The sequence below is a fragment of the Aedes albopictus genome, chromosome 1 (genome assembly GCF_035046485.1).
Source record: "Aedes albopictus strain Foshan chromosome 1, AalbF5, whole genome shotgun sequence".
Classification (NCBI taxonomy): domain Eukaryota; kingdom Metazoa; phylum Arthropoda; class Insecta; order Diptera; family Culicidae; genus Aedes; species Aedes albopictus.
The window spans coordinates 165,511,436-165,538,584 of NC_085136.1; the positions used below are offsets into that span (position 1 = coordinate 165,511,436).

Below are 27,149 nucleotides of genomic sequence, written 5' to 3' on the forward strand. Positions count from 1 at the left end.
AACCACTGCGCGACGACGACGATGATGATTGACGCCCTAAACGCGGTTAGAACGCAAAACTTTAAAGCTCTCAGTTTAGCATTACCAGTTCTCAGGTGCGCACGCGTTAGCCCGAAGCTTCCGTTGATCCCGTCCGGCCGGTCCTAGTGAGCACAGGGCTAAGTAGTTGAAACACGAAGTGTGGCCCTTCAGACTGGCAGCGCGCTAGTTCTGGGTGAGAGAACACAGCACCAGCTTTGATCGAGAGTACGTCCCGCTTAGTTTAGATTCATAACTTCAATATAGCAGCATTGCTGTGAAGATCGGGACAGTGCAACAGTTTTAAGCGCGGTTGAAGTTTTTTTTTGGGCGAGCATAAGCCCATGACCGGTTCCGTTTTGTGGTTCCAACAGTGCATTCATTGAGCCGTGGGTCAACGAGAGAAAGTGAAAGTTTTTTGGTGGATTAGCCCTAGCAGTGCATGTGCATGATAGATGATAGATGAATCAGAAATTCAAATTCACTGAAGAATATGTGAATCAGATTGGCGAAGCGAGAACGTAAACATCGCTGTGGTAACCTTTTTGTTTATGGTAGTTTGGCACGTGGATCCCCGTAACGCGGGATTTTTAAGAATAAAACCTATGAAACATAGTCAATGAATCACCGGAAAACGCTTGAATTATGTATTGAGTGGGTTGCGCAGATCGACAGTACCGATCGTGAGTGAATACGGAAACGAAAGAATTTCAAATGACGAGTTTATAGAAAACAAACTACAAAACTATGATTTACATTCTCATATAAATTAACAACGGCATATTGCGACTTAATAATGCGATGAACAAAAATGCTGTAGAAATGCTAAAACTTTAGTTGGGGTGATATTTTTTTTTTTTGAAAATTGTGATTTTCTAGGATATATTGACGGTTTCCCCCCTTATCGAACGCGACGATTTGAATCCGTCGCGGCTGAAACCGTCGCCAGAGTCGTCGCAGCCAATCAGCAAGCGAGAGTCTGACGTTTCTCCGATCTCACTAACACAAACAGCAGCAGAGATGGTGCTTGATTCGTTGCGATGATTCAGAAATGCCGACTGGAAGTTGGCAGCGCGTTTTGTTATGAAAGCAACAAACAATATCAAACATCATCAATGTTATCAAACTATCAATGTTATTTTTCTATCGATTGTTCAATGTATGAACTACAGGGGGTGGCCAAAATGTTTGGGATAGGCTCTTAGGCACTTTTTTTTTCTCTCACAGAAAACGTCAACATGCTGTAACTTTTCATAGAGTGCATCAAAAAATCTCAAATTTTGACTGTTTGTCAACCTATTATAGGCGCATTATTGCACAATGGGAAAAAATAGGCACAATACGCAAATAAATTCAATATTGACGGTTTCCCCCCTTATCGAACGCGACGATTTGAATCCGTCGCGGCTGAAACCGTCGCCAGAGTCGTCGCAGCCAATCAGCAGGCGAGAGTCTGATGTTTCTCCGATCTCACTAACACAAACAGCAGCAGAGATGGTGCTTGATTCGTTGCGATGATTCAGAAATGCCGACTGGAAGTTGGCAGCGCGTTTTGTTATGAAAGCAACAAACAATATCTCTGCTCGGAGTGGATGGCTTCGAATGAATTTTTGATACAAACTGCAAAAATCTCTATAGTTTCAGATAAGGAGGGTGTCATTCGCCGCACTTTGCTGGAAATCTGTGTATCGGGCCCATTTTACCCCATTCTCTCTCATTTTCACCTTTTCGGAAAAAATCCTGAAGTACAAAATAAATAATTCATTTAATTTAGGTTTGTGTAAAAACTTCCGTAGTATCGAATGGAGCTGGTTTGGCTCACCGCACGGCCTTAAAAATTGAAATGTTTTCAAATTACCCCGACATCCCCTTTTTCTTTAAAATTTCACATGCATCGCCGCCCGAAGTGGAACGCAAACTATAAGAGCAGGACCAACCCTATTGATTGTTGCACCAAGTGAAAAGAAGAAGAAGTTTTGACATCCAAGCGGTGTGCCGTCGATGAGATCCTCGTCGCTGATTGGTCGATGGATGTAAACGGCACACTGCTTGGATGTCAAAGCTTCTTCTTATTTTCGCTTGGTGCATCAATCAATGTCAAATTGCCGATACTTGTGTGAAACCAAATACAAGTTAAACAAGGTATTTATTTTGAACGCCAGGCGGGAATATGAGGATTTGAGGTGAATCGGGACGCTGTGTTATTTTTCCTATCTTCCCTCTCTTTCTAACAATTTGCCTCGCGATTTTGAAGATGGTAATCTCGATTTCTATCGCACAGATGAGGCTGAAAAACAATCAGCATATGCACTGCAAGTGAGCATACACAATGATAGATTTTTGTTCCATTATATGAAGTAGAATCTGAGATTACCATCTTAGTAGCAACAGAGCAATGGCGGATATTTCCTCGACCGTCCGCCCTTAATCAAAAATGTGTGAGAAAGAGAGAGCGGGGTAAAATGAGCTCCACACACTGATTTCATGTGATGTCTCTTTGGTTTCATTCGAATAATACGTAACGATGAATTTGACAATTCTTCAACTCCACTTAACCCAACGTAACAGCGAACCAGCTGTGAAGCTGAAAACCTCTTGAATAAAAACAAAAAAATCTTTTGTATGGGCAACCTTGAAATTTTGTATAGAACGTAATATATCGCTAGAATTTCTCGCAATCCCTCGGCGTAATATTTGAATTAATTCTTTTGAAATTGCAAGATAAATGTCGATTTTGTAAATTAGAGACTGAAACCTATGAGCATTTATTGTGCGAGTGTGTTGCACTTTATCACAAGCGCTTCAGATTTCTGGAAAGGAGCCAAATGGGAAATATCATTAAACTGGATAGATAGATACCCACTACGTCATTATTTCGATCCCAAAAACCTTATTTTAGGTCAGTTGATTCTTAGAATATTTCCCCAGATCATGACCACGTCACGCATTTTGATTATTTTCTTAAAGCAAACGGCTTTTTTACTAATATTTCGTCATCAATTCATTGGATTTGAGATACATAAGCTACAATCAAGAAATTTGTTTTGAAAATTTGGAAATTTACAGTTAAAATAGAAGGTGCTCATTATTTCCACCTTCTAATTTATGCTCCGCATACCCCTACTTGAATCTAATTCCTTACTAGATAAAATCATTTCAGTGTCAACTAATGGGGCTTTGCAAAAAGGAAGGATATCTTTGCAATGCCATCTTTGACTGTTTCATTCGCAATTTCCTGAAACATTTCAATACGCATATAATCATGGCTTACGTAGTTACCTTCACATGACTACAGCTTTCAACACCATTAATTTAATCGAAAAACCGTAGAAAAAATAATTTTCCTTAAGAAATCAGCAAATATATGAGTGTTTTGACCAGGGTCTTCTAGTTTGGTCACTCTCATAAGAAACACAAGTGATCCTGTGGCCAACCTGGAATCCAAAGTTGAGAATATGGACAACACTGACGCTATTTCAATCAGTGCCACGTCAAGTATTAGCTTGATTTCTACATTTTACTATACATGAAGAGGATGTGTGATACTGTTAGGCGTGTTCTGTGGGTCCTTTTGATCACCTTCAAGATATGTAACCCTATAACCCTTTAGGGTCGTAAAGGTCATATGTATTAGCCTGGTACACGGTTTATATGGGAAAATATAAAAAATGAAAAAAAACTCCAACTCCTGTATACTTTTTGAGTCCCATTTTGGTCCCATTTCAACTGTGCAAAATTTCAGATCGATCGAAGAAACTATATTTTAGCGCCCGCCATTCTTAGTTTTTCATACGATTTACTATGGGGAACATTTACTTCTTCAAAGAAAAATCGCTCGAGGTCACCCATTGATCCCTAAAAATAAGTCGTTGAATGATTACTGTAGATAACTTCACGAGGAATCAGGCCTCCGAAGACCGCAGAGCGATGCGACATTCGTGGAAAAAGTTATTAAGCCTTTCCCGATCGATGAAATGACGAGATTTTATTATTTATTGTTATTTCTTACAAGTTAAACAGCTTTGGCAAGCCATTCGGTTTTCGATCAATAACTTTTTCCACATGCCTTGGATCGCTTTGCGGTCTTCAGAGGGTTTGTTCCTCGTAAAATTTCCAACAGAAATCATTCATCGATATATTTTTAGGGACTAAGGGGCAACCTGTGGCGATTTTTCTTTGAAAAAGTGATTTTCCCCATAGTAAATCGTATGAAAACTTAAAACGGCTGGCGCTAAAATATAGTTTCTACGATCAAGCTGAAATTTTGCACAGTTGATATGGGGCCGAAATGGAACTCAAAAAGTGTACAGGAGTAAAATGTCTTTTTGTGTCCCACGCTAATATGTATATGTTTGTAACACAGAGAAACAAACGTCACACTCTGACCGCTTCCCATCGATCACCTTTTAACGGAACATTCAAATTTTTAGTAGGTGATCGATTGACCACTCGTGGTGCTGGCATTGTTTTTGCTCCTATTTGAATTTGCTTACTACCGCCACCTAGTGGTGGCCCGGTCAAGCACAGTATGTTTAGCATTGGGCGATTACGTTTTCATTACAATGTTTTTAAATAATTTTTTTTATAAGTATTATGTTTGTTTCTCTGTGTATGTAGTTTCAATCCTGAGCACCCATGATGGTGCAGAGGGCCGAATGGAAAAATCTCCATCCTGGGCGATTGCCCGTCATCGCCTTGACCTTTGGGTCAAATTGCTGTCGACTTCGGGGCCGGATCACAACGTCCGAGGCCATACAGTCCCGGACATTAAGTCGCGTTTTTTTGCGAAATAGCGTCCAAAAGTTTGGATGCGTCATAATATCCTATGTGCCTTCTTTCCTTGGACTTCGTGGCGTATCTACAAGTTCGGACGTTATGCCCCGGAAAAATGCGCCATAAAGTCCTGGGACTTTATGGCCTCGGACGTTATGATACTGCGCCTCCTTAATGTCTTTATTAGGCTGCACCGCCATGCGCCTTTGGGTCTGCTTCTGCTGCGATGTTCTGCTGGGTTCCAATCTACCGCTTGCTTGCAAATTTCGTTTCCGGCCCTGCGTAAGGTATGGCGCTTTTGCTCACGAATTTCTGTTGCTATCGGCTTTTGATAACATCGACGATGTAGCTCCACGTTTGTGATCCAATTTTGAGGCCAACATGCACGAACTATATACAGGGGGTGAACAAAATGTTTGGGATAGGCAACTTTTTTTCTCTCCCAAAAAGTTCACCAAGCTTTAATTTTTCGTAAAGTGCATCAAAAATTTATTAAATTTGATTCACTGGTTTCGGTGATAATTGATTGTCTTAAAATAGTGTTTCAAGAGAATGGTTCTAGCTTCGCGAAAGATCAACCAATCGAGATCTAAATTGTACCAATGATGCACATATAATACGCTGACAAACAGTCAGAATTTGAGATTTTTTTATGCACTCTATAAAAAGTAACAGCTTGTTGATTTTTTTTGTAAAATAAAAAAAAATGCCTATCCCAACCACCATAGGCATCTATTGCTGAACATCTCTGACCGTTGAGTGTTCTCCACTGATACTCATCAGGTTTTACTGGCGTACAGAAGCACAGATTTCACGATTGAGTTGAAAATTCGAATTTTGGTGCCGAATTTTTTGTGCCGAAAGCTTTCAACATTCTCCACTGCTTGCCCGCTACCGTAAATCTGGAAGGGTTGAGCGTAACAGATTTTGTGGCGCTGAATCCGAATACGGGCTCATATTCGCTGCAACACGTCACATTTTTGTGCTAGACCTCAATTTATGGGGCAAAATTTGCGATATTGGAATTTTTGATTGCAAGCCACGAACTAGATCCCTTAGCACATATAGCCACAACTGTAAAGGCGTAGGTACTCAGCATTACCATGCTGAGGGTGACGGGTTCGATCCCCGGTCGGCCTAAGAACTTTTCGTGAAGGAACACATTGGGTCTTTTTTATAGAATGAGAAAATCTGCTGATACCCAAGAGGTGGTTCCTCGGGTTATGTGGGTTTCGACTCACTAAAAGCTCATTCTCCCTCTCCCTTATCTTCGCGGTATACCCGTTAAGGATGACTTCGAGAAGGGGGGACCGTTCATGAGTACGCTCTATTGGTTGGCGTTGCACCAGCTATCGCCTTAAGTTGTCCTATCTCCCCTGGAAGCTTGCGTCCTGGCTAGTACTTTAAGACTACCCGTTGGACTCAAGTTCTATAAGGAGGGGGGACAATCAAACTTGCTGTTGGTCGGCTGGTTATTTTCTATGTAATTCAAGTATAGGATTCGGCAGAACGGTACACATCCTTTCAACAATGTTTTTCAGGAGTGATATCTCTACCGCACGTCTCCTGCATACTCGACCTTTGCTACACGAAGCGTGGGCATTCAAAGAGCACATGCTCCGCGGTCTCGTCGCAGTCTGCATACTCCGAGGGAGGGAGCCCGCGTGTCCGAATCTGTGCAGATAGCACCTAAAGCAGCCATGGCCTGACAGAAAGTGTGTCAAGTGAAAATTCACCTCGCCATGGGGCCTGCTCGTCCACTTAGACACGCTTGGTATGAGCCTGTGTGTCTAGCCTTGCTGGAGGGCTCCCAATGTCCTTACCATTTCAACATCGATGATGCTCTGGCAATCCGTCTCGCGCCTCTTGTACCGCGTCGCTCGAAGCACTAATCGTGCTCTGTCACCACTAGTGCTATGGGCATCATGTCCGCTAGCACGCATACTACGACCTATGAGACCGTGCGATAAGCGTTGACCACCTCAAGGCACATCACCCTGTGGGTACTCTCAAGTCGCTTCACGCTTCGTTTCACCACAATCGTATTCGACCAAGCAGCGGCGCCATATCGTATTATGGAGACCGCTACTGTCGCGAGCAGCTTACGCTTACTCGAGATTATTGCCGAGCTATTTGACATTATCTTTGACAATGTCATTATCGCCATGCTTGCCCTTTTGCATGCATATTCCACGTGGCTTCCGAATTTTAGCTTATCGTCGATCATGACCCCCAATTGCTTCAGTGAGCGCTTACAGTTGATCGTGCACCCGCTTGTGGTGACCACTTGTGCTGTGGTGCCTGTTGTTCAGACTTGTGATTGTTTATCATCAACACCTCCGTTTTGTGGTGCGCGAGTGCCAATTGTCTCGAACTCATCCAGTTTTCCACTATGCCAATTGCGTGCGTTGCTGTCAGTTCCACTTCCTCTATCGACCCACCACGAGGGTAATATCATCGGCAAAGCCGGGTTCCATCCTGGGCCCTGTGGAAGTACCGGGCCCAGGATGGAACCCTGAGGTACCTACGCGGTGATCTTGTAGCTCATCTCACCTTCCCCGGTGTCATAGATTAGCACCCTATTCTGAAAGTAGCTAGGTGGTGTATGGCGTGACGATCGCGCAATAGCGAATTCCCGTTCGCTTTTTTTTTTTGAGCACTATCTCGGCCGTTTTGATTACAGCCCTAATAGCGTCCTCCGTCGATCGACCCTTCCGGAAGCCGAACTGGTTATCCGAGAGGCCAGTTAGGCCTGCCAACGTTAAAACGTTAAACTTGTAACGTCATGCTACTAAGACCTACTTTGAAACATAACTCTTGAATATAATTTAGAAAAATGAAACTCTATTCACTGTAGATTCTGTTTTTTTTTTAACTCAATAAGAGTTTGGAAAACCTGAAGCATCCCAACTGATCTTACAATATTTTCTAAACTAAACTTTCAGAAGACTCAATTGACTCGGTAGATTCGTAGCCTTGAGCGATGCTAAAAGCACAGACAAACAGACGTAACTCTTAGAGGAAATTCATCAAGAACATTTGCCCGGTGCCATTTTCATGAGTACACTGCCACCTGTTGATAGAACCGCGCGCGACACTGTCAGCCATGATGGATTTCGATTTGACACGCACACTACTACACAAATTGCCTGTAGTTTTCGTTTGCATCATTCAGCAACGTGTACACTAACAAACGTCAAAAAGTTATTGCACAGACAAACAGACGTAACACTCTTCAAAACGGCTTGGTACATGCATTTAACGATCAATTCAAATTTTATTTGATTTGCGCGATCGTTCCACCAGATGCGCTAGCGTTCGATCGCTTTGACGTTTGTTAGTGTACACGTTGCTGAATGATGCAAACGAAAATTACAGGCAATTTGTGTAGTAGTGTGCGTGTCAAATCGAAATCCATCATGGCTGACAGTGTCGCGCGCGGTTCCATCAACAGGTGGCAGTGTGCTCATGAAAATGGCACCGGGCAAATGTTCTTGATGAATTTCTTCTAAGAGTTACGTCTGTTTGTCTGTGGTTATTGTTATACCCGTAGGCTTCATGATGAAAACTCAAGGTCAGTTTGGATAACCTAGCCTTGCACCTAGCACATCTGACAAAAACAACTTTTCACATTTTGTGCAATTATTAAATTTTGAGAAACAAGAATGCAGTAGAATGTATGAACTTTTGGAGAAAAATATGTAGGTCTCAGTAGTCTAATTCATACAGTTAAAATTGTCGATTCTGTATTTGTTTGCATAAACTCATTCGGTGAAAGGGGTACCTATCAAAATGACGCACATAGTTGCTAAACATTCACTCTGGATAGGAACTGAAAACAAAAGCTAACAAAATGTCAGAACAACAAGCACTTCAAGTGCCTACCAACCAATCATGTCGTCTCTCCTCGGTGCGATCAAATAGCTTCAATGCTATTGCAATGCAGCAAATCGAATTCAATCGCTTCGATGATGAACGATTAACAACTGGTTAATTGTTTCGCTTATTTCCTCTCTTTTATTTTGCATTACCGTAAGATCACCGATGTTGGCATTGGATTGCGCACGATAATCCAGTTATTTAGTTTAGAAATATAAAGTTTCAGTTTATCTGTTTAGAAATCTCTTTTCCTTTTCTTCTTGGCGTAACATCCTCACTGGGACAAAGCCTGCTTCTCAGCTTAGTGTTCTATGAGCACTTCCACAGTTATTAACTGAGAGCTTCCTCTGCCAATGACCATTTTGCATGCGTATATCGTGTGGCAGGCACGAAGATACTCTATGCCCAAGGAAGTCAAGGAAATTTCCTTTACGAAAAGATCCTGGACCGACCGGGAATCGAACCCGTCACCCTCAGCATGGTCATGCTGAATACCCGTGCGTTTACCGCCTCGGCTATATGGGCCCTGTTTAGAAATATAAAGATAAATCATTCACATAATGTATAACTGTGGTGACAACCATTTAGTAGAAAAAATCTTTTCAAACTGAAATTTCCACCCACTACGGTAGTGGTTTTGACTCACTGAGGTGCCAGTCAATTCAGCCACGCGCGCAGGTGAACTCTACCACTTTGTTCCCTACGGCTTATGCATCAATTAACATAAAGTGAGCACGACTAGGTACTAGTACACATAGCCATGTGGAAAAATATCGCCACCATCGCACAGATCGCAAACAATTCGAGTTTAATCCCAAGCTGCAGGCATGCTTATTAAACATTTTGTCCGGTTTATCTATCCCTCGCATTCTCGGCATGCCGATGCTGCTGCTACACAATAGGTATGTAGTGGCAAGAACACGAGAAGTGAAAGTTTGTTGCTTAATTGTAGGGTAGATCGGGTCAATTACGTATGTTTTTCGATCTCCACTTGGTTTGGTTGGTTCCTTGAATGAAAATCATACGAATGTGTCGATTGCGGTTGCACGTGTACTCATCTCCCACTGACTGTGTACAGTAGACGCTGCTGTTTCAACATCTCCCTACCGCTGGCTGTAGCGTGATGCATTATTTAGTGAGGTATTCAATAAGTAGATATTCTGCTAAGTCGTCTCGCTCATTAGAATTCTAATTGGCATGTGACGGATTCGATTGGTGCATTTGTTTCACTATTAAATGACAATGATGATTGGGTGTGATTTGTTTATATAACTGTTGTTATATCCAGCTTACAATAAATTCATGAAATTCTACTTTGATTTTTAACCCGGGAGCGGTCGCGTCGTGTACTGAGTACACGCACCATGAAAAATGCACGCTTGTGGTATACAGCGTAAGCGCGGCGTCGCTGCAGATAGTCAAAGACGCGTTTTATTTTACATCGAAAATCGTGACTATTTGACAATATAAGCATGTGCGAAAATGGGAAAGCACTCGGTGACCCGTAGGCTAGACCAATTGCTTTTTCGACACGGCGGAATAGTACTAGAGAGGATCATCCTCAACAGACTGTTGAGGTACACCAAGGGTATTATTAGTCGCTCGAGTAACCAGTTTAGCTTCCGGAAGAGGAAGTCTACTCAGTAGACTCTACTGTAGATGCTATCTTTTCGGTTACTAAAACTACCGATATAGCTGACCAACGTAAAAGAAGGGGACCCTCTATGTAAGGAATGGGTTGAATAGCGTCAGTTGGGCTTCTAGATAATTCCTAAGCCTAGGGACGGCATGCACAAGATTATTGAATATTATTTTTAAATTCAAGTATGTACTGATATTCATCACAGAGGAGGATCGTAAGTGCTTTCACGTAACCTCAAGATTTTCACAAGGTTTCATCCGAACGGTAACCTTACTTTATGGAGGTGGGAATGAATGGAAACGTTGTTGCTGTACAAGAGTGGAACAAATGACTCTTAAACAAAGTTCTTTTTCTTGGGACTTCAACGGTCTGGTGAAGAGTGAGCGTCGTGTGTGTCGACAGAATGCGCGCCACGGTACGCCAACGCACAGTAAAGAGTTATGAATTTCTGCGGAAACCGAAGAGAGAATCTGGCGATGGCACTGCGAGATAGGTGACAAGAGGTGTTCGGGATCAGTGAATTGCTACTCGGGCTCGAAGACATGCATGCGTATCATGTTTTCCAATGAAGGAGATTCGAAGCTTTAGTCTTTGATCCGAAAAATGGAGTTCAGTTTGAACCTCGTAGGCGAATAACCACAATTTGTGCAATTTATGGACGGACTGCAGCGTCCGCTAGCCCGAGAACGACGTCTTCCGGTAACCCACGTAAAACCGCTCAAGGCCTCCGCTCACTATCGGGAATAGCAAGACTTTACAGAAAACCTTGCCTAAAGTCAGCTACGGGCGTTTCTTCGCTGCTCGCCTTTTCATTCACCCGTTCGTCCGGTTAGAAACTCATCGGCCGCCGGACCGTGGCAAGCACCCAAGTGTCGAACGACACGCGGAGTTCACGTCGGTCGCTATTCTACCAAGCCCCGCCACACGGCCTGCTAGCCCAACCGCTCGATGGACTTCCGTTGGACGTTTCGCCAAAATGCCAGATCGCCTTTGGATTACAACCACACCCGTCACACCTGGCCGCCCGGCCCGCGAAGAGGGTTTTTGCTGCATCCGCCACTCTCCGGCCACCTTCGTAGGCTGCTCGTCTGTTTAGACACGATCGGTATGAGACTGTGTGTCCTTCTACCCTTCCTGGATGAATCCCATTCTCTCTGTCACTTCAACATAGACGATACATATATGTACTAGCGATCCGTCTCTCGCCTCTTATGCCGCGTCGCTCGAAGCACTCTTCGTCCTCTGCCACCACTAGTGCTATGGGCATCATGCCCGCTAGCACACATACCGCCTCCTCCTTTGAGGCTGTGCGGTATGTGCTAACCACCCAAAGGCACATCAGCCTGTAGGTACTCTGGTTGACCACTAACGCATTCATCCATGCAGCGTCGCTATACCGTAGTATGGAGACCACTACTGTCGCGAGCAGCTTACGCTTATTCGAGGCTATTGCCGAGCTATTTGACATTATCCTAGGCAATGCCATTATCGTAATGCTTGCTCTTTTGCAGGCATATTCCACGTGGTTTCCAAATTTCAGTTTATCGTCGATCATGATCCCCAAACGCTTCAGTGAGTACATAGAGTTGATCGTGCACCCGCCTGTGGTGACCACTGCCAGTTGTTCAGACTTGCGGATTTTTACCTCCACCACCTCCATTTTATGGTGCGCGAGTGCCAGTCCTACAGCATGTCAATTGCGTGCGTTGCTGTCAGTTACCCTTCCTCTATCGACTCGCCATTTACCACGAGGATAATATCATCGGCAAAGACGACCAGCCTCAATTCGCCATCATACGCCGCGTTCCATAGTATCATGGTGTAACTCCTTTCGCCATCCTTGGTGCATAGATAGGCACCCTATTCTGGAAGTAGCTCTCCAGTATCCGGCATAAGCTAATCGGAACTCCTAGGGGATGTATGGCGCACTCGATGGCGGCCCAGCTAACGCTGTTGAACGCATTCTTTGCGTACAGCGTGACGACCGCTTAAAAGCGGATTCCCGTTCGCTTCTTTTGGTGCGCTATCTTAACCGTTTCGGTTACAGTCCTAATAGGGTCCACCGTCGGTCGACCCTTCCGGGAACCGAACTGATTATTCGAGAGGCCAGAGTCATCAAGTTTCTCGATATAAACCATCAGCCTCGACAAAATGATCCGTTCCAACAGTTTCCCGGCGGTGTTCAGAAGACAGATAAGTCTGTATGCCGACGGGTCACCAGGTGGCTTCCTGTGTTTGGGTATTAGAACAAATCTTTAACTTTTCCCCCTCTCCGGAAATTCGCCTCTGTTCAGCATAGCCATTCTGAACATGTCAGAATTAGCGTGGATGGCCGTCTTGATGGCTACTGTCTGGATACCGTCCGGACCCGGAGCCTTGTTCAACTTAAGCGACTTCGCTATTGCGATGAGCACGTCGTTCGTTACCGGGACGATCTCGCTCTGGCCAGTTTGGCCTTAGGGGACGGGGGCTCATGGTCTTGTATCGTGGCGCGGGAACAACGTTACCACAATCTTCTGCAGCATCTCGGGGAGCGTTCTGGGGGTGCTAACGCGCCCTTCGTTTTGGCCATGACTACTCTGTAGGCCCAAGGGGCCGTGTTGGCTTACTGGCAGAGATTTTCGAAGCACGCCCGCTTACGCACCTTAATCTCTCTGCTCAGTGCCAGTTTAGCAACCCTCCATTATACTGCCAGCAGTGCGAGCTCTTTGCATCCTCTTGCTAGCTCTTAGGCAAGATGCGCGGAGTTCTGCGATCTCTGGACACCACCAGTTTACAGTAGACGTTCGATAAGTGCAACATGTTTACGTTACGCCATCAAACAGTTGTCAATTGCTGTTGGACGCAGCCAGAATGCACTCAAAAACATCGCAATGCAGCTGTAGTGCATCCGAAAAACATCGCGACTCTGTTGACGTTTTGTTTTTGACAGATAGCAGTGCGATAACTGCAAAATTGTGGCACTTAGCAGACTTGCAGCCAAAAAGCATTGCAGTTAAACCGTTTGCACTGAGCGAACGTCTACTGTACCGGATTGCGTTCATTTCTGGGCATGGATCGATTTGGCATTGCGAAGTCACATGCACGTTTTTTTTTTTTTTTTTTTTTTTTTTTTTTTTTTTTTTTTTTTTTTTTTTATCTCCATAAACTTAAGACAATGTCTTTTCTGTTTAAGCGTAGTTCGGTAGTATGAAATGACACGTAAAAACACTTGTGCAACAACTTTTGCCTAATTATGGTTGATTTAAGAATTGTAAACATGCTTTCTTGAACCCCAGGGACGAATTAGTGATTTGAATTTCGGATGGTAAATCATTCCAAAAAGATATACCTCTAATTAGGAGTGAACGTGAATGATGGGAAGTTCTTGCTCGCGTAATATGGAATTTTTTTCCTCGCTGACTTCTCAATGGAACCATTTTTGTATATAGATAAGGTGGAGATTGTGTTTTTATAATGTTATGCAGTATCGAGACTGATCTCAACATGGGAAATTGGCTGAATGAGCAACCGATCAAAGTTTTCTGTAGGTGAGTAACATGAGAGTAACGATTCAGGTTGTAAACAAATCTAATACAGCAATTGAGTGCAACTTTCAATCGATTTAAAACTGTTCTTGATGCCTGGGTTGTAATAAAATCACAAGTTAAAAAATGGGGGAAGATTAAGCTTTTGAAAAGTCTGAGTTTAGAAGGTATGTCCAAAAAATGTGCGTTGTATCGAAGAGTACGTAAAGCAGCATATACTTTCCCACACTGGTATAGAATAAAACTATCCCATTCGAAATTACTTTGTATGACTATTCCGAGACTAGATACAGATTCAGAGTATGAAATTCGATTTCCGTTCAGAACTATTTCAGGTTTTTCAACATTTCTTGTGGTGCGACTAATGAAACAAGCTTGGGTTTTACGTGCGTTCAGGATTAACGAATTGTCTACTGCCCAACTGACAATATTTTGCAGATTATGGTTGATCAACTCTGAAACAGTCTGAGTTGAATGCCCTAAGCAATTGAAATAAATTTGCACGTCGTCCGCAAAAAGATGGATTTGACAACCAGTAAGTCTCATTGGAAGGTCGTTAATGTAGAGGGTAAACAGTATGGGTCCAAGTACTGATCCTTGTGGTACACCCGAGGTGATTGGCAAAAATTTGGAAAGTTCATTATTGACAAATACGGTTTGCGATCTGTCCGTCAGATACGAACAAACCAGACGTACAGCAGTATCATCAAAACAAAATTGATTCTTTAATTTTTGGCATAATATCTCATGGGAAATGGAGTCGAAAGCTTTCGAAAAGTCTAGCAACAAAAGAACTACTGAACCTCCACTATCCAAAACAAGACCAATATCGTCGCACACTTTAATCATGGCTGTTTTCGGGCTATGTCCTTTGCGATAACCAGATTGTGAAACCGAGAGTAAACTATTGTCCGAAATGTAGCTGACTATTTGATGTTTGACCAACCTTTCAAATATTTTTGAAATAGCACTCAATATACTAATGGGCCTGAGATTATCTAATGAACTACTGCTTGCCTTTTTATTTATCGGTATAATTTTGGAAGTTTTCCATGCTTTGGGAAACACCCCTAGTTTGATTATGTTGTTAAAAATATGATGCATTGGCTTCAACAAGAGAGGAAAAACAGATTTAACAAATTGTATAGGTATTCCATCCAACCCGACTGCGTTAGACTTAATTTCGTAAGTCGCATTTATTATCTGGTTGGAATCAACCTCCCTGAAGGTAAACATTGAATTGGGTGATCGCTGACTATTCCGTGTACTCACATTGCGAGAGCTATAGCAGTTAGAAAAATGAACATTGATTTCATCAGGTGAAAACCGAGTTATAGAGTTGTTTTTCCTAGTTTTGAGGTTCATTTGTCCAAAGTACTTCCACAATTCTTTCGAAGAAGAAGAGTTTGAGAGTTTAGCATTCCAATATTCTTTCTTTACTCTATTTATCAGAGCCGTAGTACTATTTCTTAGTCTCTTATACGTTGAATAGTCCGCATCACTTCGTGAAGCCTTCCATACTCGAAAGGCAAGATCACGATCAATCATTGCCCTTGATATACTTTGATTGAACCAAGCATTATATTTTGGATGGTTGTGGGTGGTTTTCAATGGAACGCATGCATCAAAAATATGCTCTATATGTCTGTTGAAAAAAGGAACCAAAATGTCGGGGTTATCGGTGCTGTAAAAATCTCTCCACTCAATTTGATTGAACATAGTTATAACCTGTGATGGATTCAACTGACTATAGTCGCGGAATGTCCTAATGTCTTCAATAGGTGCTAAATCAAAATCTAGTGAAGCAAACAACAAATCATGTTTAGATAAAAACGGTGCATCAATTTGATTGAAGCGTAACACTGAATTGGCATTGTTCGTAATAATCATATCAATGAGTGTAGAACCGGTTCGACTGAAATGTGTTGGAACTTGACCTAAGCTTGAGAGAGATAAACCCTGTAAAGCCATATGGAATCTTTTGGTTGAGGCTGATGAAGTATCCAAAATGTTCGTGTTAAAGTCTCCCATCACATAAATATGCTCATATTGAAATTTCAAGGAAGTCAACTTTTCGCAAAGCACTTGCGAACAATCCAGTCCTGGTGGATTGTAAAAGAATCCCATGAGAAGTTTTGTTTTGTTTATAGAAACTTCTAAAAATATGTATTCTGTTTCAGCTGCACCACTTTCGTTGGCAGACATCTCAATTACTTTAAAGTTCAAGTTCTTCTTGAGATATACGAGAACTCCTCCACCAAGTCTACCTACACGATCATGCCTGACTATTTCGTATCCTTCTATATTCAGCACATCATTGGGTACACCTTCGTTCAGCCAGGATTCTGTTATGCACATCATACTTACATTAGAAATGTTGGCAATCTCACGCAGCTCAACAACTTTACTCATTTGTCTGGCACAGATACTTTGAGCGTTCATGCAACAAACCGACAATTTGTTATGTACGAATGCTGATTTCATTACGATACCTTGAACACTCCAATCTGTAGAGGTATATCCGCGATAACTATTAGCCATTATCCCAGTTTAATCCCAAACCCAAGAAAACATGTTTACTTATCTTTGTAGCCTTTAAATAACTCATCCTTTTACAAACACAAAAACAAACCAAAAAAGTTCAATTACAAATTAATACTAACTACGCATAAAACTACTCATAACACTGATACAAACAAAAAAGGCATCATAATAAAATACGTAACAAAAATCTACTGACAAGTTTAACAATTTTCACTTAATCTAATACTTTTAGGACAGGATACATGGAAATCAAGGGATAGGTGAGGAAGGATAGAGATTGTTTATAAGGATTGGTTAACTCCCAAGATGCCCGAAACGTCGCAGATCCTCTTCTGATTTGATGATTACGTCCCTATCGTCGTCTTTGCGTCTAACGAGGATTTCTCCGCCACGGGAAAACACCTTCACCAGCTCCCCCGCTTTCCTCAAATCAATGGCTATGGATTTGATTTTTCTGGTTGCTGGAGTAGGGTAGGACGGGGCAAGATGGCCACCCGGGGCAAGATGAGCACCCCTCCGTATTACTACTTTTATGATGAATTTTGTCCAAACAACATCATAATCCGTAAGAATAAAGTTCATCCTGTTTGTAAACCTTAAAAAAGGTACTTCATAATGAACGAATTGAAAAATATCGTCAAATTAGTCAATAGCATGGATTTTTAGCATTTTCTTATAAGAAATCATCAAAATAAAATAAGGTTTTTACGTCAGAATCAAATTTTTACCATAATTCTTATTATCAGCCAACATTACTGGCATACTACAACGCATTTTAAAATATATTAGAAAATGTTTTTTAACAACAAACATTAAAATTTGTTCAATTTTAGGTATTTATCTATATTGGGGCAAGATGAGCACCCCTGATGGGAGTATAGAAAATATTTTGAAATTATTGTAATCCACTCAATAGTGCCAAACATAGGTTTCCGTATCCTCTGTAACTATTTAGTTGCGTGAACTTCTAAAAAATAAGCGACTTAATAATCGTTCGTTGTTTTTCGGGTCATTTCGTATAAAGTATTGTAAAACCGCATTTTTTAATAATCTTAAAAGAAACTGATAATTTTGGAACGTGATACCATAGCTATAAACAAGATTTGCTATATCGATCACTGTATGGCTAATTTATAGTTGAAATATTGCATTTTTAATGAAGTGCTCTTCTTGCCCCGTAGGGGTGCTCGTCTTGCCCCGCTACATGTTCGAACTGACCATAAAACATCTTTTTTGTTTAGTCAAATAAATCATCCTTATTGTGAATTTTGAACCCTGCCATGTTTATGGGTGGTAGAAAACATGGTATAGAAAAGAACTACTGAGAGGTACCTTGAAAAATTGTGTTCACTTTCAATAAATTCAACGTGATCCTTAGGGTGCTCATCTTGCCCCGCCATACCCTAAGATTTTCATTGACGTACACTCGCTTATTGGTTTGGAAGCCAATTTGGTTCAGATTGAGGGAATGACTTCGTAGGTAGCTCGAAAAAAAGTCGTTACGCTGGTTGGTTATAGCAAACTGCACCAAGAGGAAGTAAACGTTTCCAGCTCTGGGCGGTGTTCTGGTCAAGCGACGAATATCCACGATCGGAATGGAGTTATCAACATAGCCCAAAGTTTTACACCAGGTTCGGAAATAGTACTGGAGATCCTCGTTTTCGATGAATGGAACCCCACTGATAATCAAATCATTGGATAGATTCGATCGAGCAATCGCATCGGTATTGTTGGTATGGAAAAGGGCCCATATAGCCGAGGCGGTAAACGCACGGGTATTCAGCATGACCATGCTGAGGGTGACGGGTTCGATTCCCGGTCGGTCCAGGATCTTTTCGTAAAGGAAATTTCCTTGACTTCCTTGGGCATAGAGTATCTTCGTGCCTGCCACACGATATACGCATGCAAAATGGTCATTGGCAGAGGAAGCTCTCAGTTAATAACTGTGGAAGTGCTCATAGAACACTAAGCTGAGAAGCAGGCTTTGTCCCAGTGAGGACGTTACGCCAAGAAGAAGAAGAAGAAGAAGAAGATCGGTATTGTTAAACACGTCTCGCCGCATGCAGCACAGCTTCGAATTCACTTCGACCAAGTCTGTCTTTATCTCGTCCATACCTTTCGCCAATTCAGCACGCAGATCGTCCCCGAGCTTGTTTATTTGGTCCTGCATTGTTTTTCCCTGGTTCGTAATCAAACGAGCCAATTCATTGTTGGAAATCTCGCTGGATGGAGAACTACCGTGAACGCTCTCCTTACGCTTCGAGTCGAGTTTTGACATCTCGTTTGCTCTACTGCGCAACCACAGTTGACTCATGTGGTGTGGTAAAACTGTGGAACTGTTCGTCAAGCACAATTACAGCAACAGCAATAGCAGCAATAGGAATGGAAGCACACACCACAACAGCAAGGGTTTTGACTAGATCATCGCTAGATAGATCGTCGGTGTTACCCTCCATAAGCAATCGCTCCACAAATGCCGGCTTATCCATGCGCGATGTCGGTCATCCCCAGTGACCTCCGTGTTCCACCCTGTTATGAATCGCCAGATGGTCACTGTCCGTGTATCCATCGTCGACCCTCCAGTCCGAGCTAGGGTTTAGACCCGGGCTCCAAAAGATCACATCAATGATGGACTCTGCACCGTTTCTCCTGTAAGTTTATTGTCGCATACGTTCACGACATCCACGTTCAGACTAGCCATAGCTTTGATTAGAACCCAGCGTTTTATGTTAGTCGAGCGGCCCCACACAATAGCCCTGACGTTGAAGTCTCCACCGATGACCACGGGACTCAACTCCACTAGTGCGCTTGATAGTGAATTCATTGTTACTCCACCTACCAAACGAAGAGATGATCCACAAAATGAATTCTCTGAGGACCACTGGCATAGCATCATGATTCATTGGTCTATTGCCAGAATTGGCACTACAAAAATTCATATGATTTAATAGATATCACGTTCCTATAGTGTGTATGAACTGCTGAAAAGATGGCATGATGTCATTGATCGTGTCTTTCGCATGATTAATTAATGTATTGTAAGGCTCATAGTACAAGAATAGATAGGTAACAAAGGCTTGATTTAAATTATTTGCAATGGCTTAATTGGGTCATCATTAATTTCTCAGAAAATCTTAATTGGGGTTTTACTAGGAACTAATACACGAAAAAACATGATTGTTTTTAAAATTTCTCTAATGGATGAGTATTATTTTATTGCCATATAACATTCAATAATGCCCCACGCCGACCATTCGATAAGAAAAGCGGAAGTTTGTACAATCCAATCCAACCACTTAACAACCGCCGACGATGATAAAGGCTAATTTCCTCGTAAAAGCCAAACGCCATATAAACATCTGCACAATCTCTCAATCAACTGTAAAAACATCAATGGCTCTCAAATGTTATCGATCGCGTGCCACTTGAAATACGTTCAAGTTTCTAAAATCTCTGTGCTTACCCCCTTTTCAGATTTTCGACGGCTTATCCGTGCTTCTAAGTCCACTAGTAGCACGTTGATAAGATGCGGCGGGAGCAGATTCAAGCGTTCGTCAAGGAGAATCTGCTGACGTTTTTGACTATTGGCGGAGTCATCGTTGGAATAGTGCTTGGTATTGGCCTCAGGGAAGTTCCAGCGGAAGGTGAAAAATGGAGTCCTCGCGATGTATCGTACATCAACTTCATCGGAGATATCTTCCTGCGTATGCTGAAAGCGTTGATCCTACCTCTGATTGTAACGTCTCTCATCGCTGCCGTCGGTTCCCTCGATTTGTCACTTTCGGGGAAGATCGGAGGTCGAGCTGTCCTGTACTACGTGATAACAACGGTAATGGCGGTAATTTTAGGTATTATCCTAGTTGTAACCATTCAACCCGGCAAAGGAGCCGAAGAAACCAGCGGCTCAGAAAAGGGTGAAGTACGAAACGTTACAACGGCTGACACGCTGCTGGATTTGGTACGGAACATGTTTCCACCGAACCTGGTTCAAGCCTGTCTACAGCAGTACCAAACTGTTCTGACGCCCCCGAAAAGTAACCCGGCAGAAAGCGATCTGCTTCTCTGGTCCGTTGGTGGAAAATTCGTCGATGGGATGAACATAATCGGGTTGGTGGTAGCATCTATTGTGTTCGGCATAGCACTTGGAGCGCTGAAGGATGATGTCCAGCTAGTGCTGAAATTCTTTCAACAGCTGTCGCACACGATCATGAAAGTAACCGGATGGGTTATTTGGTAAGTTTTTCAACCAATTTATAATCTACCTATGTAATAGTTAGTTTTCCGTTATTTAGTGTAAAATTCAAATTCATTCTCACAACAAGACCTGTCCGGTTTTCCGGTTTGGCTGCCTTTTGAATACTAGTTTTCTTTGCCACCACACACTGTTCTGCTGTACACCGCCAGAGATCGCCCTTAGCACGCGTTACTGCTTGCAGGTTCTCATCGAACATGGTGTGTATTGTGAATGTAACTTAGCTTACTGGAGCAATCCGTTCTAAGCCTTCCTCGCAAACCACTATTGTAGAATCACTAGGGGCATAATACGGGACCTCACAATGAGCGCGACTTACGCCGCCAAAGCTCCACTATTCAATGAAGAAGCATCACAATGACAAGCTCATAATGTCACTGCTTGCTAGGGGTAAGACATGCGAAGGGAAAGTCACAAACCTTCGTTCTCACCGCACACCTGTGTTCCTAACAGGCATTTCCGCAACCGAAGGGCCACAGTGGCCACCTACACCTCACACTGTTGTTGCAGTGTCTTGATGCATCCGCGATCTCAACCTTTTTTTACACTGTGCTTTTCACCAATACACTCCTCCAAAACTGCGATCGAGTGAGCTGGAGTTAATTCAATCGATCGATTCATCTAAGTCATTAGCGTAATGTCGTCGGCGAAACCGACGATTGCCACTCCCACCGGAAACTTTAACCTGAACACCTTGTCGTACATGAAATTCCTTAACAATAGAACACATAACTCGGGTATCCCTAGAAACATCGGCAATAGCCGTCCAACTGGCACTTTCAACGCATTCCTTACATCCACAGTCTCTACTCCATAGTAGCGAATCCCCCTCCTCTTACGCTGGAGCTCTATCTCGGTGGTATTTGTAACTAACAAGATAGCGTCTCTGGAGACTGCTCGGTAGGAGCCATTACACCTCTTGTCTTGGCGCCCACAACCCTGTAGGCATTACCCCACGGACTCGCATTGCTACTCTGATAGAGACCCTAAAAGCAGGCCTTTTTGCTTGCCCTTATCTCGGTCTTCAATGCGACTTTCGCAGCGGCGGACACCACCCGTCGCTCATTTCAATGCTCATCAGCACTTGCTCGCTCCATCCGCCTCATGATCCGTAGGCAGACGCGGTATAGGTTCGCAAACGCTTGAGTTCATCAATGCACAGATGGTCTCCCATTCCTAGAGTGGACTTGCCTAGGCAGGGCCGCATCGCTTGCACGCGAGAACGCCACTACCAATTCGTCCCCGCTTAAACCGAGTAGCTTTCGCTGACTCGTTGTTGAAGTAAGATCTCTTTCACCTACGAGGGCCTAGCCTTGTCCAAGCCAACCCCTTCCTCTATCCGCTACCTGCTGTTGTCGTAGTCGAAACTGTAGCGAACCGACAGGTGATCACTGTGAGTGTAGACATTGTCTACCTTCCAGCTCGAACTACTTGATAGGCCAGAACGTCGATGATCGCCTCAACTCTGATTCGGCTAAAAGTACTTTTCGTAAGGACATTTGTCAAATTGACATCCAGCATGGTCAGTCCTCTAGCAGGATCTGTCCCCGCTGGTTCGGGAATCGGCTTCAACGGCCCAGGCATCGAACATACATACATTTATTTGTTCAACATCATTAAGACAAGACATAATCAACAATAGTACGCCACAATACGCGGTTTGTGGCTGCCGCTCTCCATCCTCGGTCGCGCCCAATGCTCGCCAAGTCACGCTCCACCTGGTCCGCCCATCGTGCTCTCTGCGCTCTGCGCCTTCTTGTGCCAACCGGATCCGTTGCAAACACCAGCTTTGCAGGGTTGTTGTCCGGCATTCTTGCAACATGCCCTGCCCACCGTATCCTTCCGGCTTTGGCCACCTTCTGGATGCTGGGTTCACCGTAAAGTGCAGCGAGCTCGTGGTTCATCCTTCTCCGCCACACACCGTTCTCCTGTACACCGAAGATCGTTCTTAACACGCGTCGTTCAAAAACTCCGAGTGCTTGTAGGTCCTCCTCGAGCATGGTCCATGTCTCGTGCCCGTAGAGGACCACCGGTCTTATTAGCGTTTTGTACATGGTGCATTTGGTGCGTGGGTGAATCTTTTTCGACCGCAGTTTCTTCTGGAGCTCGTAGTAGGCCCGACGTCCGCTGATGATGCGCCTCCGAATTTCACGGCTCACGTTGTTGTCAGCCGTCAGTAAGGATCCGAGGTAGACGAATTCCTCCACCACCTCGAAAGTATCCCCGTCTATCGTAACAGACCCAGACGGATCCGGTCGTGTTCGGTTCCGCCTACCAGCACGTACTTTGTTTTTGAGGCATTCACCACCAGTCCGACCTTTGCTGCTTCGCGTTTCAGGCGGGTGTACAGCTCTGCCACCGTTCCAAATGTTCTAGCGATAATGTCCATGTCGTCCGCAAAGCACACAAATTGACCGGATTTTGTGAAAATCGTTCCCCGGCTGTTGAGCCCGGCTCGTCGCATCACACCTTCCAGAGCGATGTTGAAGAGTAGGCATGAGAGTCTGTCACCTTGTCGCAGTCCCCGGCGAGATTCGAATGAACCGGATAGTTCACCCGAAACCCTTACGCAGTTTTGCACACCGTCCATCGTTGCTTTAATCAGTCTAGTCAGCTTCCTAGGAAAGCCGTTTTCGTCCATGATTCTCCATAGCTCTGCGCGGTCGATACTGTCGTATGCCGCTTTGAAGTCAATGAACAGGTGATGCGTTGGGACCTGGTATTTCTGGAGGATTTGCCGTACGGTGAAGATCTGATCCGTTGTCGACCGGCCGTCGATGAAGCCAGCCTGATAACTTCCCACGAACTCATTCGTTTTAGGTGACAAACGACGGAAGATGATCTGGGATAGCACTTTGTAGGCAGCATTCAAAATAGTGGTCGCCCTGAAGTTCTCATTTTCCAAATGGTCGCCCTTCTTGTGAATAGGGCAGATTACCCCTTCCTTCCACTCCTCCGGTAGCTATTCGGTTTCCCAGATCCTGACTATCAGCCGATGCAGATAGGTGGCCAACTTTTCTGGGCCCATCTTTATGAGTTCAGCTGCGATACCATCCTTACCAGCTGCTTTGTTGGTTTTGAGCTGGTGAATGGCATCTTTAACTTCCCTCAGCGTGGGAGTTGGTTCATTTCCGTCCTCCGCTGCACTGGCGTCGTCGTTTCTTCCGTTGCCGTGGGCTCCCGTGCCTACGTTCTCCACGCCGTTCAGGTGCTGATCGAAGTGCTGCTTCCACCTTTCGATCACCTCACGTCCGTCCGTCAAGAGGCCTCCGTCTTTATCCCTGCATATTTCGGCTCGCGGTACGAAGCCGTTGCGGGATGCGTTGAGCTTCTGATAGAACTTCCGTGTTTCTTGGGAACGGCACAGCAGTTCCATTTCTTCAGGCCCAGGCATCGAAATCACCCTTCATTACCACCGGCCTTCGCTCTCTCAGAACGGTCGTCAAATTGTTCAGCATCTGCGTGAACTGCACGTTCGACCCCCGCGGAGGCGCATAGCAGCTACAGAAGAAGACCCAGTTTACCTTTGCGACAACGAAGCCCTCGTAAGTAGTAGGTCAGGTATCAGTAGGTATACTCCAGAGGCACGTTCTCGTAATTAGTAGTAGTACCCGTCGCCAATATCGCAGCCATTTTTCCGGTCCCATCCGCAACCCAGTTTCCGTTACCGGCGGGCACTCGGTATGGGTCTGCTATGATGGCGATATCCGTCCTCCACTTCTCAACTGCCTGACACAGCAGTTGCTGAGCTGCAAAACAATAATTCAGTTTCAGCTGCGTTACCAGCACGGCTACTTGTCAGCTGTGGATCTTCTTAGGGCCGGGCACCTTGGGCCTCCCGTTGGGTGCTTGCTGTTCGTGGAATGCCCGGCTCAAATCTACAACTTGAGAAGCTTCGTGCAGCCTTGTGCCTTAGGGCCTTCACCTCCACATCGCCTATAGAGCTTGCTCCTGTCAGAGTTTTCACAGTCCCATGATTTGTGTCCTGGTTCCAGATATCTGAAGCAAGCCTTCGGTGGCACTGATCAGCCCACCTTGAACTTCCTTAGGTTAACGGGCTTGTTAGCGTCCGCCACAGGTAACTGTACCAAGGCCACTTGCCGGACCCTTGCGTAGCAGAATGGCTGCGGTAGACACCTGCATCTCGCACTATTGTGCCGTGATTAGCTATTGCGCGTTATTGATCTCGTCGTTTTTTCACCTTCAGAGTCGCCTCTGCTGTAAGAGCCCTCGCCAAGGAGCGAGACTTTTGTAGGCGACGCCCTTGCCTTGTGTTTAATACTATGTATGTCGGCTCACAGATCCAGAGTGCGTTACCCTTCTTGCGCTTGGCACCTACTCTCCTACCTTTCTTTGGCCTGGTTTCCCTACGCTCCATAAGTTCCTATTTTTTCTTCTTCTTTCGCTTCATTATGGCCCAAGGCGTTAACCTGTAGTGGCTGAGGACCTACCAATGGTCGCAACCCCCTGTTCAACCTAGCCGGCCTTTTCAGACCCGTCCTTACGTGACGCCTGGCTGGGGTCAGACTTACTGGCATTACTTCCGACTTTCGAGGTTAACAACCACCTAGCCTTGCGGGCACTGCCTGGTAGTTCCTTACCTGACGACCGCCTCACACACTTCTATGATTGCTTGTCATTGCGCCCGGTACACTGTTAGGCCTATCCGGGAATGCGTCTGGGTAGACTTCGGAACCTTCAACTTTACGGGTTCTGCCTTCGCCGTAGTTGCCATGAGTTTCTCATGGTCCTGCTTGGCCGCCATCATTGACTTACAAAGTTTTATCTGGGCTTGCTTGAGGTCCTTACTGATGTTAGACTTCAAGAATACAAAGTCAATGATGGAATCAAACTGCTGCACAGCCACCTAGCAGATTTGAAACTTCCTACTCTCAAAAATCAAATGAATATGAAGATTTGAAATCGAAAAAGGAACCCTGCCGGCCACACAAGGGTTAATGGCCCTTATCAACCACGTTTCATCCATGATCGTTTGTTTCTTTTCAGGCTGTCCCCCATCGGTGTACTGTTTCTGATTACCGCGAAACTGTTGGAGATGGACGACCTCGGGGAGATTTTCGGTAAACTGGGACTATACTTTGCCGTAGTTGCTGGTGGAATTGTATTTCACGGGTTCGTCATCTTGCCGACGATATTTTTCCTGTTCACCCGTAAAAACCCAGTCAAATTTGTGGCAAACATGGGCCAAGCGATTGCCACCGCTTTCGGGACCTCATCCAGTTCGGCGACTCTGCCAGTGACAATGCAGTGCCTAGAGGACAAAAACCACATCGATCCACGGGTGTCGCGATTTGTGCTACCCATTGGAGCCACCATCAATATGGATGGAACTGCGCTGTACGAAGCCGTGGCAGCCATTTTTATTGCTCAACTCAGAGGTAGAATACCAGTTTTGATGAACCCGTTTTCAGATCCTAACAACATGATCTTTTTATTATTAGGACTTTCCCTCACTTTTGGAAACATCGTAGCTATTAGCATAACGGCAACGGCAGCCAGTATAGGCGCAGCAGGAATTCCTCAAGCCGGATTAGTCACCTTGGTGATGGTATTGGATACAGTTGGGCTGCCAGCCGAGGATGTATCCCTTATCATTGCTGTGGATTGGTTGTTGTAAGATATTCCCTGAGAAATGTACTTTAGCATGTTGTATTTTGATATTCTATTCCGTTTTTTAGGGATCGTTTCCGAACCGTTGTGAACGTATTGGGAGACAGTTTTGGAGCGGCTATCGTCGCTCACTACAGCCAAAAGGAACTGGCAACAATTCCTTCCAGCAGTGAGATTAACGGCAAACCTCAACGCAACTCAATGGCGCACAGTGCCGAGACAGTGCTGTTCGAAGAAAGGCTTTAAAGCGATATTACATCAATCATTGATGTTGATGTTTATACACGTAAGCGACTTCAACTGAAAGGCAAACTCGAGCTTATGGTAAAATAAAAGGCAACCATGTCATACTTAACCCAAGTAACACACATGTCTTTAATGAGTTTATTTAATTTCTATATGACCAGATTAAGTCATATGAAATTCACTTCAACTCAAGTAGGATATGTGCACTACTGGAGAATGAATTACATCAGGAAACGCATCCACAGAGAGCTATTAGATAATATAACCTGTTCCGTTGAACGCCTACGTTAACATTGTATTAACATGTGTAATTGAAGTTTTTTAGGATAAGCTAAATGTATTTTTAAAACTATAAAAAAACAATCCTCAATTATAACTGCAAGAATTTACTTTCATTTTTCCGAATTTCTTCCATTACAAGCCAGTCTTAAATACAAAAAAAATCCAATTAAGGACAAGCTCATTGGCATCCCAAGATGGCTGCCACAATGGCCGACTCTTGCGACTCCCTGGGCATAGTGTATCATTGTACTTGCCACACAATATACAAATTCATGCAATGGCAGGCAAAGAAAGTCCTTCAATTAATAACTGTGGAAGTGCTCTAAGAACAATAAGTTGAAGAGAGGCAGGACAA

At 44.0% G+C, this 27,149-nt stretch overlaps 1 protein-coding gene across 3 annotated transcripts; it reads left to right on the forward strand.

Moving 5' to 3' along the window:
• The first annotated feature begins 60 nt into the window (after nucleotides 1-60).
• Nucleotides 61-26,888, forward strand: LOC109431497 (excitatory amino acid transporter 3). 3 transcript variants are annotated; one of them, XM_029862031.2, is made up of 5 exons: nucleotides 61-246; nucleotides 19,858-20,616; nucleotides 25,643-26,034; nucleotides 26,098-26,269; nucleotides 26,335-26,888. In XM_029862031.2, the coding sequence occupies exons 2-5, from the start codon at nucleotides 19,910-19,912 to the stop codon at nucleotides 26,510-26,512; spliced, it is 1,449 nt and encodes a 482-aa protein (XP_029717891.2). In that variant the 5' UTR covers nucleotides 61-246; nucleotides 19,858-19,909; the 3' UTR covers nucleotides 26,513-26,888. The 3 variants fall into 3 exon arrangements, with proteins under 3 accessions (XP_029717891.2, XP_029717893.2, XP_029717894.2); XM_029862033.2 differs by having other exon boundaries at nucleotides 67-214; XM_029862034.2 differs by lacking the exon at nucleotides 61-246 and adding an exon at nucleotides 278-554.
• Nucleotides 26,889-27,149: the final 261 nt, after the last annotated feature.

Bases quoted from the DNA above. Each gene is read 5' to 3' on its own strand.
- LOC109431497 (XM_029862031.2), top strand. From the start codon at position 19,910: ATGCGGCGGGAGCAGATTCAAGCGTTCGTCAAGGAGAATCTGCTGACG. The intron at 26,035-26,097 runs GTAGAATACCAG...TTTTATTATTAG, and splicing joins TTTTATTGCTCAACTCAGAG to GACTTTCCCTCACTTTTGGA. The intron at 26,270-26,334 runs GTAAGATATTCC...TCCGTTTTTTAG, and splicing joins ATTGCTGTGGATTGGTTGTT to GGATCGTTTCCGAACCGTTG.